At 37.1% G+C, this 14,264-nt stretch overlaps 2 protein-coding genes across 4 annotated transcripts; both read right to left on the reverse strand.

Moving 5' to 3' along the window:
• Positions 1-4,275: 4,275 nt before the first annotated feature.
• LOC104236055 (vacuolar protein sorting-associated protein 51 homolog) lies at positions 4,276-9,758 on the reverse strand. Of its 3 annotated transcripts, XM_070156747.1 has the most exons (12): positions 9,640-9,758; positions 9,397-9,442; positions 9,168-9,241; positions 8,996-9,062; positions 8,346-8,464; positions 7,272-7,529; positions 7,073-7,186; positions 6,303-6,374; positions 6,147-6,197; positions 5,714-5,944; positions 5,460-5,636; positions 4,276-5,212 (listed from the first exon to the last, which is right to left on the reverse strand). In XM_070156747.1, exons 3-12 carry the CDS (start codon positions 9,213-9,215, stop codon positions 5,096-5,098), a joined length of 1,254 nt encoding a protein of 417 aa, XP_070012848.1. In that variant the 5' UTR covers positions 9,216-9,241; positions 9,397-9,442; positions 9,640-9,758; the 3' UTR covers positions 4,276-5,095. The 3 variants fall into 3 exon arrangements, with proteins under 3 accessions (XP_070012848.1, XP_070012849.1, XP_070012850.1); XM_070156748.1 differs by having other exon boundaries at positions 5,460-5,597; positions 9,397-9,758; XM_070156749.1 differs by lacking the exon at positions 6,147-6,197 and having other exon boundaries at positions 9,397-9,758.
• Positions 9,759-9,815: 57 nt separating this feature from the next.
• LOC104218791 (vacuolar protein sorting-associated protein 51 homolog) lies at positions 9,816-13,680 on the reverse strand. Its single transcript, XM_070156750.1, has 8 exons — positions 13,633-13,680; positions 13,471-13,546; positions 13,298-13,375; positions 12,997-13,074; positions 11,724-11,861; positions 11,240-11,340; positions 11,043-11,133; positions 9,816-10,630 (listed from the first exon to the last, which is right to left on the reverse strand). Coding segments are annotated over exons 1-8 (717 nt in total). The 5' UTR covers positions 13,635-13,680; the 3' UTR covers positions 9,816-10,477.
• Between the last annotated feature and the right edge of the window lie 584 nt (positions 13,681-14,264).

The raw sequence follows: 14,264 nt of genomic DNA on the forward strand, positions 1-14,264 counted from the left end.
ATAGTGTGAATGAGTCACAACTACTACACCAAAAATTATGGCAGCCACTAAATGATAAATAAGACAATAATACAACAATAAAAGGAACACCAGAATTTACGAGGTTCGGCCAATTTTGCCTACTTCCTCGGACACAACCAATATTTTATTCCACTCCAAAAATACAAGTGAAATAATACTAAAGAGAGAAGATACAAATGCCTTAAGAAGAAAAGAAGACAAATGAGAGGTGTGTTTAAATTCTAAATATTAGGCCTTCTTTCATAGGGTGAAGTACCAACCATTGTTTTCCCACCGATGTGGGACAAACATTTTGCCAATTTCAACAAATCTCCACCTTGGCAAAATTCCACATCTTCAATTTTCTCTCAATAACAAATTTTGGTTGTGTCTTCATCTTCAATCTTCAGTGTTCAACAATGTTGATCAAATCCAAACAATGTTGAAACTTGACCGCAGTCACCACCTTTGTCAGCATATCAGCAGGATTCTCCGTAGTATGAATTTTCTTTACCGTGACTCCGCCTTCTTCTATGATTTCTCGTACAAAATGATACCGAACAACAATGTTCTTCGTCCTTGCATAATAAACTTGGTTCTTCGCTAATTGAATAACACTTTGACTATCACAAAAAATTATGATACTTTTTTGTTCAACACCAAGCTCTTTTAGCAACCCTTGAAGCCAAATTGCTTCCTTCACAGCCTCTGTAATAGCCATGTACTCTGCCTCTGTTGTAGACAAAGCAACTGTTGACCGCAAAATAGACTTCCAACTAACTGGTGCCTTTGCAGAAGAAAACACATAACCAGTAGTTGATTTTCGTTTGTCCAGATCACCCGCAAAATCTGAGTCACAATATCCAACTACAGATTGACTGCCTTCCTGCTCAAAAATTAACCCAATATCTACAGTATTATGAATATACCGTAGAATCCACTTCACAGCTTGTTAATGCTCATTTCCTGGATTATGCATATATCTGCTAATAACTCCAACAGCTTGTGAAATGTCAGGTCTCGTACAGACCATTGCATACATCAAGCTACCAACAACATTTGCGTATGGTACCTTGACATATACTCCTATTAAGCTTCATCTTTTGGCGACATAGTAGTACTTAGCTTAAAATGGGGAGCAAGTGGAGTACTAACTGGATTAGTCTTTTCATTTATGCCAAAACGTTGTAGTACTCTTTTCAAATATTCTTTTTGAGATAAACATAGTTTCTTTGAACGTCTATCTCTTATTATCTCCATGCCAAGAATTTTCTTTGCCTCACCCAGATCCTTCATCTCGAACTCCTTCTTCAGTTGAATCTTCAACTTATCGATTTCTTCCGAATTCTTGGAAGCTATCAACATATCATCAACATATAAGAGAAGATATATAAAGGAACCATCTTCAAGCTTGCGCAAATACATACAATGATCGTATTTGCTTCTCTTGTACCCTTGCCACAACATAAACTTGTCAAATCGCTTGTACCATTGTCTAGAAGATTGTTTCAATCCGTACAATGATTTTTCAAGTTTGCATACCATATTTTATTTTCCAACAACTTTGAATCCTTCTGGCTGAGTTATGTAGATTTCCTCCTCCAAGTTTCCATGTAAAAATGCAGTTTTTACATCCATATGAACTAGTTCCAAATCCAACTGTGCTACCAAAGACAATATAATTCTAATGGAGGAATGTTTTACAACTGGAGAAAATACTTCATTGTAATCAATTCCATCCTTTTGAGCATATCCTTTGGCCACCAATCTTGCTTCGTAGTGAACACCTTCTTAGTTAGGAAATCCTTCTTTCTTTTCAAATACCCATTTGCACCCAATTGCTTTCTTTCCCTTCGGGAGATTAGCCAATCTCCATGTATGATTCTAACGAAGGGATTGTATTTCATCATTCATGGCAATCCTTCACTTATCTTCTTCTGAACTTTGGACTGCGTCTTTATAGGTGGTAGAAACATCATCAGCTACAATTGAGGCGACACAAGCAACCGTCTCTATAAGACGAACAAGTTTTATTATTGTCCTTTTTGGCCTGCTAGTTGCTATTGATTTAAGTTGTTGTTGAGGTTCCTGAGTTGGAATCTCCCTTTCTACTAGCTCTTCTTCCAGAGGATAATTTTCATTTGTTTCCTCCTCTGCTTCTTGTGTAGGAAAAATAAATTTTCCCTCACACTGCACCTGCTTAGAAGCACCCTCATTTAGTTTGGTATCTTCTGTTACCTTATTTACCATAGCAGATTCATCAAAGGTAACATCTCTGCTGAATATTACTTTCTTTGTCATAGGACACCATAAGCGGTATCCTTTGACTCTAGAAGTAATCCCCATAAAAATAGCCTTCTTTGCCCTTAGATCCAATTTTGTTTCTGTCACATGATAATATGCAGTTGAGCCAAATACGTGCAAAGAGTCATAATCTACAACAAGCTTTCCATACCATTTTTCAAATGGTGTCTTGCCATCAATAGCAGCAGATGGTAGGCGATTAATGAGGTGGCATGCATATGTAACTGCCTCAGCCCAAAATTCTTTGCCCAAGCCAACATTAGACAACATACACCGTATCTTCTTCAGCAAGGTCCGGTTCATACGTTCTGCCACTCCATTCTGTTGTGGTATATGTCTGACAGTGAAGTGCCGGACGATGCCATCATTTTCACAGACCTTATTAAAATGGTCATTTTTGTATTCACCTCTATTGTCTGTGCGAATACACATGATCCTCCTTCCTGTTTGATTCTCCACCATCATTTTCCATTTGAGAAAAATTTCCAACACTTCATCTTTGCTCTTCATTGTATACACCCACACTCTTCGGGAAAAATCATCAACAAATGTTACAAAATAGTGCTTCCCACCCAATGAAGGTATTTTGGAAGGACCCCAAACATCAGAGTGTACATAATCCAAAATACCTTTAGTATTATGCATTGTTGTACCAAATTTAACCCTTGTTTGTTTCTCTTTGACACAATGCTCGCAAAACTCCAAGTTGCAAGCCTTTACTCCTTTTAACAATCCTTGATCTGATAAAGTTTTCAAGGATGTACCTCCAGCATGTCCCAAGCGCATGTGCTATAGCCTGGTTGCTTCTGCCTCTTTTTCGTTACTGGATGTTACTGTCGTTGTCCCAATAACTATACTACCGCGATAACGGTACATGTTATTGTTCTTCCGATTGGCCTTCATTACCACTAGTGCACCGGAGCATACTCTCATCACTCCATTTTCTGCAATGATTTTGAACCCTTTTGATTCTAGGGCTCCCACAGAGATGAGATTCTTTTTCAAATCCGGTACATATCAAACATCTGTTAATGTTCTGATCATTCCATCATGGTTTCTTAATCGTATTAAACCAATGCCATATGAGGTAAGAGGGTTGTTATCCGCTATGTGGACGACTCCATATTCTCCTTCTTGAAAATCCACGAACCAGTCCCTGTTGGGACACATATGATAGCTACAAGCCGAGTCCATCAACCATATGTCTGATAATGTTGATGACTCTGTTGTAACTAATGAGAAGTCTGAATCATCACCATCAGTTACATTTGAATCCATAATGGTCTTTCCATTGTTATGTTTGACCTTATTCTTCAACTTCGGACAGTCTTTCTTCCAGTGTCTTTTTCTCGACAAAAGGCACATTTATCTTTGCTGGGTCTAGATCTTGACTTTGATCTTCTTTTCTTTGTCCTCGTTTGATTTTGAGGACGACCCCTCACAACCAGTGCTTCTCCTTCTCCGTCCTTTTGTTTTTCTCCCTTTCTTTGTTTATAGATGTACAAAGCCGAACAAACTTCTCTGAGAGAAATTTCGTCATTCCCATGGAGTAGAGTAGTTTCAAGGTGCTCGTACTCATCAGGAAGTGACCCCAACAACATCAAGGCCAAGTCACCATCATCAAAAGTTGCATCCATATTTTGCAAATATGTGACCAACTTATTGAAACTGGTGATATGTTTATTCATCGTGGTACTAGGAATATAGGTGAAGCGAAACAGTCTCTTCTTCATGTACAATTTATTTTGACTGTTTTCTTCAAAAATTTATCCTCCAGTGCTTTCCATAATTTACTTGCAGAAGTTTCCTTTGTGTATGGATATTTCTGCTCTCTAGCAAGGTGAGATCGAATGGTACCGCAAGCAACACGATTGATAATTCTCCAATCTTCTTCTCTAATAACATCTGGTCTTTTTTCTTCAATAGCAAGATCTAGCCCTTGTTGAAAAAGGACATCTAGACCCTCGCCTTGCCACATCCCAAAATGTCCTGACCCGTCAAAAATTTTTACCGCAAATTTCGCATTTGACACAATTCTTGTCATAAGCGAAGATGCCAATGATGATGTATTGTTGACACTTGATGTAGATTCTTCTTGTTTATTGTCTCCCATCTTTGACACAAATATTATTTAATAGCTGACGACACAAATCAAGATTATTTCCTTTCTGGTGTGGAAGATCAGACTAAGCTGCAACCACAGAGCATACTCAGACAGAACCTTGACTCAGTTACCAAGATAAATCTTTTCTGATGTGGAAGATCAGACTATGCTGCAACCACAGAGCATACTTAGACAGTACCTTGGCTCTGATACCAATTGTTGCGGAAGCCAAATGTATATAGTGTGAATAAGTCACAACTACTATACCAAAAATTATGACAGCCACCAAATAATAAATAAGACAATAAAGCAACAATAAAGGGAACACCAGAATTTACGAGGTTCGGCTAATTTTGCCTACTCCTCGGACACAACCAATATTTTATTCCACTCCAAAAATACAAGTGAAATAATACTAAAGAGAGAAGATACAAATGCCTTAAACAGATGAGAAGGCAAATGAGAGGTGTGTTTAAATCCTAAACATTAGGCCTTCTTTCATAGGGTGAAGTTGAGACTTTGGCACTCAACAAACTTTAAATCTTGAATTTGCCTCTACCTACAAAGACTTCAAAGCAGCGTGGATGTTCCTTCCAATATGTACTTAGCATCATGTGCATGCTTTCTGATTACAGCAAGGCCAACAGTCGCGGCACGATGCATTTGAGCTCCCAGCCTCCCACATTATCATGAGGTAGGACTTTGTTCAGAATTCTTAGACAACTTTGCTTGAGTAAGCCTGTCCAAGATAGCAGGTTGCAAAGGAATGGGATCAAGACAACGTTCAGCAGCAGCAACAATTACCTGTTCAGCAAGAAACACTCTTTATCATTTGTTGCTAGATAAAAATGGTTGGAGCATGCTACTTCCAGTATATGCAGTGACAAGTAACCAGATGATTATACTACAAAGTCAAACATACAAGGGAGAGGGGGGGGGGAGAGGTCGGGAAGGGAGCTAGGGAGGGATGGTCACTGAAGAAGGCAAAACAGGTATAAATCATTGACATAGTAGCTTTTAAGTACAAACGCATAGGACATTCCGTCTTTACCTCATCAAGCAAAAAATCAACAGCAGCTTCATCTTCAGCAGTATCCTTAAGAGTGGTCTTAAGAAAATGAATGTCCAGCTGAATTTGTTGAAATCCACTTCGGTTAAAAGTCTGAAGTCGGACAAATTCTTGTAAACTCTTCAAGAAAAGTTTGATAATAGCAGTTACGACGGATTCCTGCACATTAAGTAATTCTTATTCAATGATTTCTAAAATTATTGCAGGTTGTTAAGTTACAAACACTAGAACCAAACCTGTGTGTGTTCAACTTTAGTAAAAATTTCCATCTTCTGCTTGAACAATTTTGCTAAATGGGACTCAAAAAGCTGACTCCTGGCCTTTTGGGTATTTGAACGTACCAATTTATCATCTCTCAATGGATTACTACGAGAAGATGTATTACTCCCGTTGCTGTCTGTACGCCGATGCTTATGGTGGAGCCCTTCAGGCAATATTTGCTTTACTTCATTAAGGATTGTATCCAGCTGAAAATGAGATCAAACAGGAAAAGGTTAAGTTTTCAACTAAACTATTGTCATATTGTTGTTGTACTATTATTGGAGAAGAAACTGTAGTGTGTCATATAAGTTAAAAGGTGCCACTTTTCGCCCCTCTTGGTGCTTCAGTATCCTATTACAAAAACCTGATCTTGGAACAGGAAGAGAAGACGAAACACGCAGCACTTACCTCCTGGAGAAGCAGATCAATGAACATATGAACTTCCCTGGGCTCTTTGTGCTATACAAAGAGGGAATAGAAATAGGGATGTAGGGCAAAATTAGCACAAGCCATCATTATAATGCGCTTAACAGTGATTAGTGTTAGCTGACGATGTCTGCTTACCTTAACCCAATTGGGTGTTGCAAACCTCTTCTTCAACAGAATCAGTATCTTCCGAGTTTTCATGCTTATATACTGAAGCAGGAGATTGAAATAGAGTTAAAACTCAGTTTTTTTTTAATTATTATTATTTTTTATTAAACTCTAGTTAAAAAGTAACTCAAAGTTATGAGGAAAAAAAAGATTAAACTCTATTAGCTATCTACCAACGAAGGTAATAAAAAAATATCACAAGCTTCATTTTCATTAATATAAATAACATAATTCATACAGAAAAATTTAGCACCGTATGCTCAATGATTCAGGTGCTCCAATTTTCACAATAAAATGGAGAATAGTAATTTAAATGGAAATGACTGACAAAGTTTGCAGGCTAGACCTAAAATTGATTCCCAGAAAAAATAAATTCATATATCCAAAACAAAAAAATATTGTTTTTGTGACTAATCAAATGAAATAAGAATAATGGTTTTGTAACTTATCAGAAAAGCAAAAACAATGGAAATGCTGTTTTTGTATACTGCAATAACCTCTCTGTCCCAATGAAAGACTCTGGCAGTATACATTTGCAATGACATAAGTTTATCATCGAAGGCCTAAATGGGTATCAAAGCTACTAAATACAATTATGAAACAGCAAAAACTAGACAAAGTAAACTTCCTCTATAGATCAAATAAATTAATCCGTACACCTCTGGCAAAGTCAACCAGTAAAACAAAAAACAGGGAGATGTTTGTGGAAGTACGAAAATGTTCAGAATTCAGATACATACATGCTGCAAGAGTTCTTCACCAGCTGATTGAAAGATAAGACAGATTTCTGCAGGAATAAAAGCTGGACCATTGTCATGGCCCCGAGACCCACCACCAGACAAAGAAGATATTTCCTGAAATTTTGAGAAATTCAAAAAGCTCATTTAGATGGGGCAGATAAGGTAACTGTACTGAGGTAATGATTAGACAACTCCTTGCCTCGCTAATTCTGGTAATGGCATTTTGCTCAATGAAAACAGAGAGCTGAGCCAGCAAAAGAACAAGCCCAGGAAGTACTTTATCACCCTCCCCAAAGATAAGGTCCTGATTAGCTGAATATTTCTTTCCCGACAGCACGAGAAATTGATCATTAAGCTTCCCGAAGAAGTCCTGAAATCCTTCTTGCACCCAGTCAATGATCAAGTCTGTCAACGCTGATAGCACTTCCAAGTTCTCATCAAGAAGTCGACGAAAATCCTGTTATACGAAAAATCAAAGTAAAAGTACAATAAGTACACAATTAACTGGAAATCTAGAAGCTGCACTCTGATAGAGTGTATCTGAAGTCAAGATGCAATGGTGCTAGTTTTAACCATTGCTACTTTCTGATCTTATAGTTTTTTCCAGAATAAAAAAATTTAGGAGGTATGCTCAGTCATTTTCGCAGCATCTTTAGTACAGTTGTGTCACCTTCCTGATATTTTTGGCATCATAAAATTTTTCTGTCTGTTACTTGAGATCAAACTTAGAGTGACCCTTTATAACAGCAAAGATCGAAGTAGGTCAGTAGTTATAGCGGCAGAAAATTTTAATGCACCCTCATGTCATGTAGTAATATAACTTCATCAGTAAAGACTTTGGTTCACAGTACTCCACTATTCAAGAAGCTCTAGATGCATATCACAGAATAATCCACATGAAAAAGAACTCACTCGGTGTTACTGGTACATGGTTCTTACCTATACCTTGTAAAACAATATCATTTTAGTTCCCAAGGGATTCGCCAACACTATAGCTCCATTCATAGGTTTGGTGGAAATCCTCTTTGATCTAGTAATTCCACATGTTTTCTACAATTCTTAAATCATTCTCTGGGTAGAATCAAATGGTGAAAGAAAAGAAATACGGAGGCTAGGGTACGAAACCAATCATCAGAAACCAGCTTTAAGAACCAGTCCCACTGAAAACTAAAAGGACAGCAGCTTTGATAATCTTTGAACCTACTTATGAATTTTTGATACAGAGATTCACGATTAGTTCTTAATTCATATAAAGCCACAGAACTACTTTTACCAGTAAGGCATCCATGCTGCCTTGAACTAATGCATTTTTGCTGATCTCAAGGGCAGCCTGCAAAGGATACTCTTCCTCAATTACACCCTTTTGATTATCATGAACTTTTACAAGAGTGCCTGCCAATTTAAAAGAAAGTAAAGCAACAGTCAAACTCGGACTGGTTTAGAGCTCATGTCAAACAAGTGGTTTAATATTAAAGGTCATTTTCTTTGATAGAACTAATGTACCATCTAAAGGAAGTTAAGATTTTGGATTAACCCAAATAATATCATAAAAAGATAGTCACAATTTGTGCATTAAATTCTGAATGTCAGATGATACAACATATAAGATGGACCTCAGACTTCTGAAGAATATTTGCCAGTTTTTATCCTCTAAAAGACAAATGATAATCTAATTATTTTGGTTATCTTCTTGATAAACTTTGCTAAATCACGTCACGATTCACAAGATCCAATATAGGACAGAGTAGCTATCTAAGAAGAAATAATGAGGTTCTGGATTTACTTTGTGCAAATTAGTAGTTTTCCGTTTTACACATCCTTCTTAAAAATTCCGTTACATCTCTTAAACCTAAAAACTAGCATATTTAGTATGAGTCAAGTTTTAGATTTTTTATCCAGCAGTGCCAGTTTAAAAGGATATACCTGAAAAATCGAGCAGAAGATGACTAAATCTGCTAGCAACATATTGTTTGATAGCAACATGAGCAGCCTAAAACACACAGGATTTATCAGATATACCAAACCCATCACTGTAACAACAGACCTCAGTCGAACAAGATGAATCCATATAGTGTTCATTTCTATTATAAGCAACCTCAAATGTAAAATCACGTAGACCAGCCTTTGGCAGCACTTCATCCATCAGAAGCACATTTGTCCAAGTTACCCCTGAGGAAAAATTGTGTGTAAAAGAACAATTTGCATCAGACCATAATTAGCAGTCACTACGTGCATAAGTGGTGTCTACAAAGAGCCAACAACAACAACAACAACCCAGTAAAATCCCACTAGTGGGGTCTGGGGAGGGTAGTGTGTACGCATACCTTACTACCCGAAGGAGTAGAGAGGCTGTTTCCGAAAGACCCTCGGCTCAAAAAAACAAAAAGAAAAAAGAAACAATATTAGCAATACCACACAAATCATAGAAAAAATAGGAAAAACATAAAATCCAGAAGAAAGATGCAAAGCAAAAGCGTTAGTATTGCGATCAAAAATGAAAAGGTAGAAAAGTAAAACGAAAAGTGCTAAGCTTAAATAAAGCACGAAAAACTAATAGTTATACATACACACACACGCTCGTCAATCAATAACCATGAAAACAAACAACAATTATAAGGGTAGAAGAATTGGAAGACTGTAATTAAAAGAAATATATGAAGTTAAAAACCGAGTCAATTTTTTTTTTTTTGGGTGGGGTGGGTGGGTGGGTGGGTGGGGGGGGGGGAAATAAAGATTTGTGGACTGATTTTCTTGTACTAAAGTTTGTATTACATATACCTAATTTAGTAATTACAATCATATTCATCACAACGTTCCTAATCAATCAAAAACTTGCTTTCTTGGCTAAATTTATTGTTTAGTGCTGTCTCTTCGTGATCATGAGCCTGATAAAACTTTGACCTTTCAAAAAAGGTAGTCATTGACAGGGTTTGGTGAGACGCATACTGTAGCATGCCTTGCACCTCACTTTGGGGTTCAAGCACACCTTCGACAAAACTAATAGCTAGGTTACAGTAGCATATCACTAGAAAGTTTTTTGTGACAATTAAAAAGCTAAATACTTACATAAGATAAAACCAACTAAAAGAATCAAGAGTTAATCAAGGCCTAAATGATCCTCAAAACCAAGTGTGAAACATAGAAAGTATCAACTAGAAAGGAGAATCACAATTCTTCAAAATATGAGCGTGTGTTCCTCTTGGTATTAGCTTCTCTTATTGTCCTTCTGCATTAGCATATCATAATATTTCCGAACCAAACCCCAGGTAATATCACACATGGTCACTAAGTTTTACCTGTTGTATTAGTAAAGTCACAAAAAATACTTCAATGAATTGTATTTTCTGCGCAACTAACACATTGTTCAGTGACTTTAATGAGACAAAAAATAGTTTTGTGACTTTACTAATACAACATATAAAGTTTAGCAACCTTGCATGAAATTAACCAAGAAAAGAAGACAGTATCCTCCCTAGAGACATTGCGTTTCAGCCATGTATGGATCAACATTTCCAAAAGTGCTCTTGAGACAAAGCTTGCATAAGCATCATTCTCCTTCTGAAATGACAAGTGGACAGGATTTTGCCAAAGATAGAACAATAATAACAAGTACAAGTCAAATAGGACTGAGCTGCCTTGCAAGTTGGAAGATGGTAAGATGGCCTGTAAGGCAGTATCATTTATGGTCATATGAGAGAAGCAACAACAGTTCGTTTTGACAAAAAGCAAAGCACATAGAGAATTTAAAACCTTCAGCCCGCTGTCCTAGATGCTAAACCTAACCAAGCATAGAGCGAGTTGAACTAATGTGTTTTTGTCAAGTGCTACAAAAATAGCAGATGGCAGATGGTGAAAGATAATGATGGCTATGAATCCCTGGAGAAAGGCGAAAGAGAAGCACCTAACTTAGAAAACAAAGTAAAGATCAACACTAAATGTGACGATGGAAGTAATGGCGAGTGGAACTTACGCAACATGCCAACAAGGTCTGCTGAGGCAAGCTGCTTCTTGATGTACTGTTGTGTGGCTTCAAAGTGCCTAAAGTTTTCAACAGAGGTGCTCTGTTATACTGATCAGGTTTAGAAATTAATGCACAAATAATATCCAGAAAGCAAGATCAAGTTCAGCCATGAAGCGAAGAGGAGGAAAAAAGAAGTGCACCCATACTTTGTAGCTAAGGTTTTTGCAAGTCTAAAGAGCTGTTGTTCGGAATCAGGGAAAATAACTCGGTAAGCGCGGACAGCCTCAGCAAATTCACGAATAGAAGCCTAAATTTGTAAAGAGGACAATTTATCAAGTACAGTTCGAGAACTGGAAAGGAGAAAAATAAGTGATACTCCAAAGTTTGGCAGAAGCATATTTAAGCTATCATATCTGTTTTCTTTGGTATTGCCACCCACTGACAGAAAATCACCATTTCTTTTTTATGTGATACCGGCATGAGCAGATGCCACCTCTCTTAGTGACGTATATTCTCTTTCATACAAATGTGAAGGTCATGCCAGATGAAGTTTATTAATTGTTTATAGATGGTTAGAAGTTCTTTTTTAAGTACTAAATGCACTCTTAATCTTGCATTCCTTCCCTTTTTCTTTTGATAGGTTTAAAGTGGAAAAATTCCAAGCATATTAATTATATTGCTTTGACATACCTCATGAGCACAAGAAGAAGGCGATAACGGAATCCCCCCAAGGTCTGATGAAGAATGTCTTATTTCCTGAGATTCTAGATGAAGGTCCACAAGGAACTCTTCTAACTTTTTAAAGAGTTGCACCTTCAAATTATTAACCTGCAACATAGACATATAATTCCAAAGGCAAAGTCACAACAACAAGAAATTTGAACTTCCACTCCTCTTTATTGCACTACAAGTTTGAAGATTATAGGATAGCAGAGTTGTTGTATCTAGAGGGATGCAGTTAATTTTATGTCCCTCAATCTTTATATTTACACGAACTTGGATAGTTATTCTCGAGTTGTGTCCACCAGATTGAAGACCAAACCTGGGTGAGTTTACTCTTCTTTTTATTTCTCCCTTTTGCCGTTAGAGAACTTATATTTATCAGAAGCCTGCAACATGTTCCATGTTATGAGACCAGCATACGAAATGGTTGCGTTTTCCCTTATCCCAAGTCTCCAACTATAGTAATTGACCTCAAAATAAATTGAGAAATTCTGATATGTCCTTTACTATTATTTGAGACACTCTTCACATTCTCCAACCTTTACTTGGAAAAGACAAAGCCAAAAAAGAAATGCAGTCATTTGTAGTATATTACACAAAGAAAGCATATTTTAATTTTTTAGGTGTTGAGGACTGAAGGGAGCATAGTTGCAACAGCAAGAGGTGTCGCAGTGTGACCAAAAAGTGACAGGTTCAGCTGTGGAAACAACCTCTTGTAGAAATTCAAGATTGTTAAGTAAAATTGCGCACAATAGACCCAACGTGGTATAGCCCTTCCCGGGCTCCCTTGCATTGCCGGAGCTAAGTGCATTGGACTATCCCTTTGAGGTGTTGAAGAGTGGTTAAACAATACTTTTAGGCTAAAATGTTGACTTCACCACTCTAATTAATTACTGCCACAATAAATAAGGCTAAAATGTTGACTTCACCACCCTCCGAATGACTGGGTGAGGCATGACAAAGACCCAAATATTTGTTTGTAGATACTGCAAAATGTTTGTGAATGTCATAATCAAAGAAATTAAATTTACGAAAAGGTAAAGTGACTGTGACATAAAAATGGGAATGAGGGAACTTTGTAATACATATTTTGCTTCTATGGAAGGAGATGGAGATTCTTATGAAAAATCAAAACTTTCATCTCAAATCAGTTCTAGACCAAAGTGAACCACATGCACCAGAAGACAATAAGTGGGGGGTGGGGGGTGGGGGGTGGGGTGGGGGGAGGCGTGATACAGACCGGAAAATCTAATTGCTTAAGGAGCATAACAGCCTCTGCCCTGGCTTGTATGGATTCGGAATCGGAGAATACCTTGCCCTGAAAAGCAAACAAGAAGTAATATGCATCTGAAGTCCAACTGTGTTTTCTTAACAGTAAAACCAAACAAGTAGGGTACATGTCCAGAAAATTGCATTCCCTACTTTATGTTTATCCTATGCTCCTTCAAAAGTAGTCGCAGGGATCTACTTGGTGCATAGGAATTATACAAACACCGAATCAAGTGGCCACTCCCAACCAAGAAATTGGATCACTCACAGACCTGCAAGGCTTTAATAATGATAGCAACTGCTTCTTCTGAGGCTCGTTTGCACTCCTGAAATGAAGAGTCCCCATATGCCTAGTACAAATAAGTACCATCAGCAAAACTAAGATTTTTAAACGCAATGATATCATGAAAAGGGTAAAGTTATGGACCCAAGGATCCCTACAAACCTTGAAAATGGGCATGGCTCCTGTATAGTATTTTACTGCATCAGCATAGGCTTCTGATTTGATGCACTTTGCTAACCTAGCAGGTAGATCGTATATGAACTGCTTTTTTCCAAAGAAGAGAAAATTTGTGTCACTCAATCATGGCCAGGAACTAATACTTACATTATAGCAGCATAAACATAAAACTGAAATTTATCTGTCTCACCAAAGAAAGTGATATGATGAGCTGAATCAAAAGTCTATTCTGCTGCCAAATAATAATGCACTCTCTCGTTCCAATTTATATGATGTTCATTTGATTTTGGGACGCCACAACATGTTTGACACCATACTATTTCTATACAACTTTCACAACTTATAAGAATTCAAGTACATTACACTATTCAAATGTTAACTGTGATATGATAATTTCTCTCAAACTCATTGTTTCTTCCATTACGCTAATACAAATATAATAAATAAGTGAATTTAGCATCTTAAACTCCCGTTAAATAGGGTCATATAAAATGAGATTGAGAGAGTATTTTGTATTTCCATTAACAACAGATATAGTTTACAACTTCATCAATCTTTTCATCGGCAATCACCTTCACGTGCCCCTCATACAATCATGTCATCACATATAATGAACAATTAAACAGCTCCAAAGATCAGGCCGGTAAATAATGGCTCATTATTTTGTTCCACTTTTCATCAGGGTACGAAATGGCTTATTCCTTTATTCTTCAATTAATATCTTAATCTAATTACAATGTTAAGAAAATGGACTTTGAGCCTAATTCAACTCCAAAAGC

The sequence above is a fragment of the Nicotiana sylvestris genome, chromosome 9 (assembly GCF_000393655.2).
Source record: "Nicotiana sylvestris chromosome 9, ASM39365v2, whole genome shotgun sequence".
NCBI classification, from domain to species: Eukaryota; Viridiplantae; Streptophyta; class Magnoliopsida; order Solanales; family Solanaceae; genus Nicotiana; species Nicotiana sylvestris.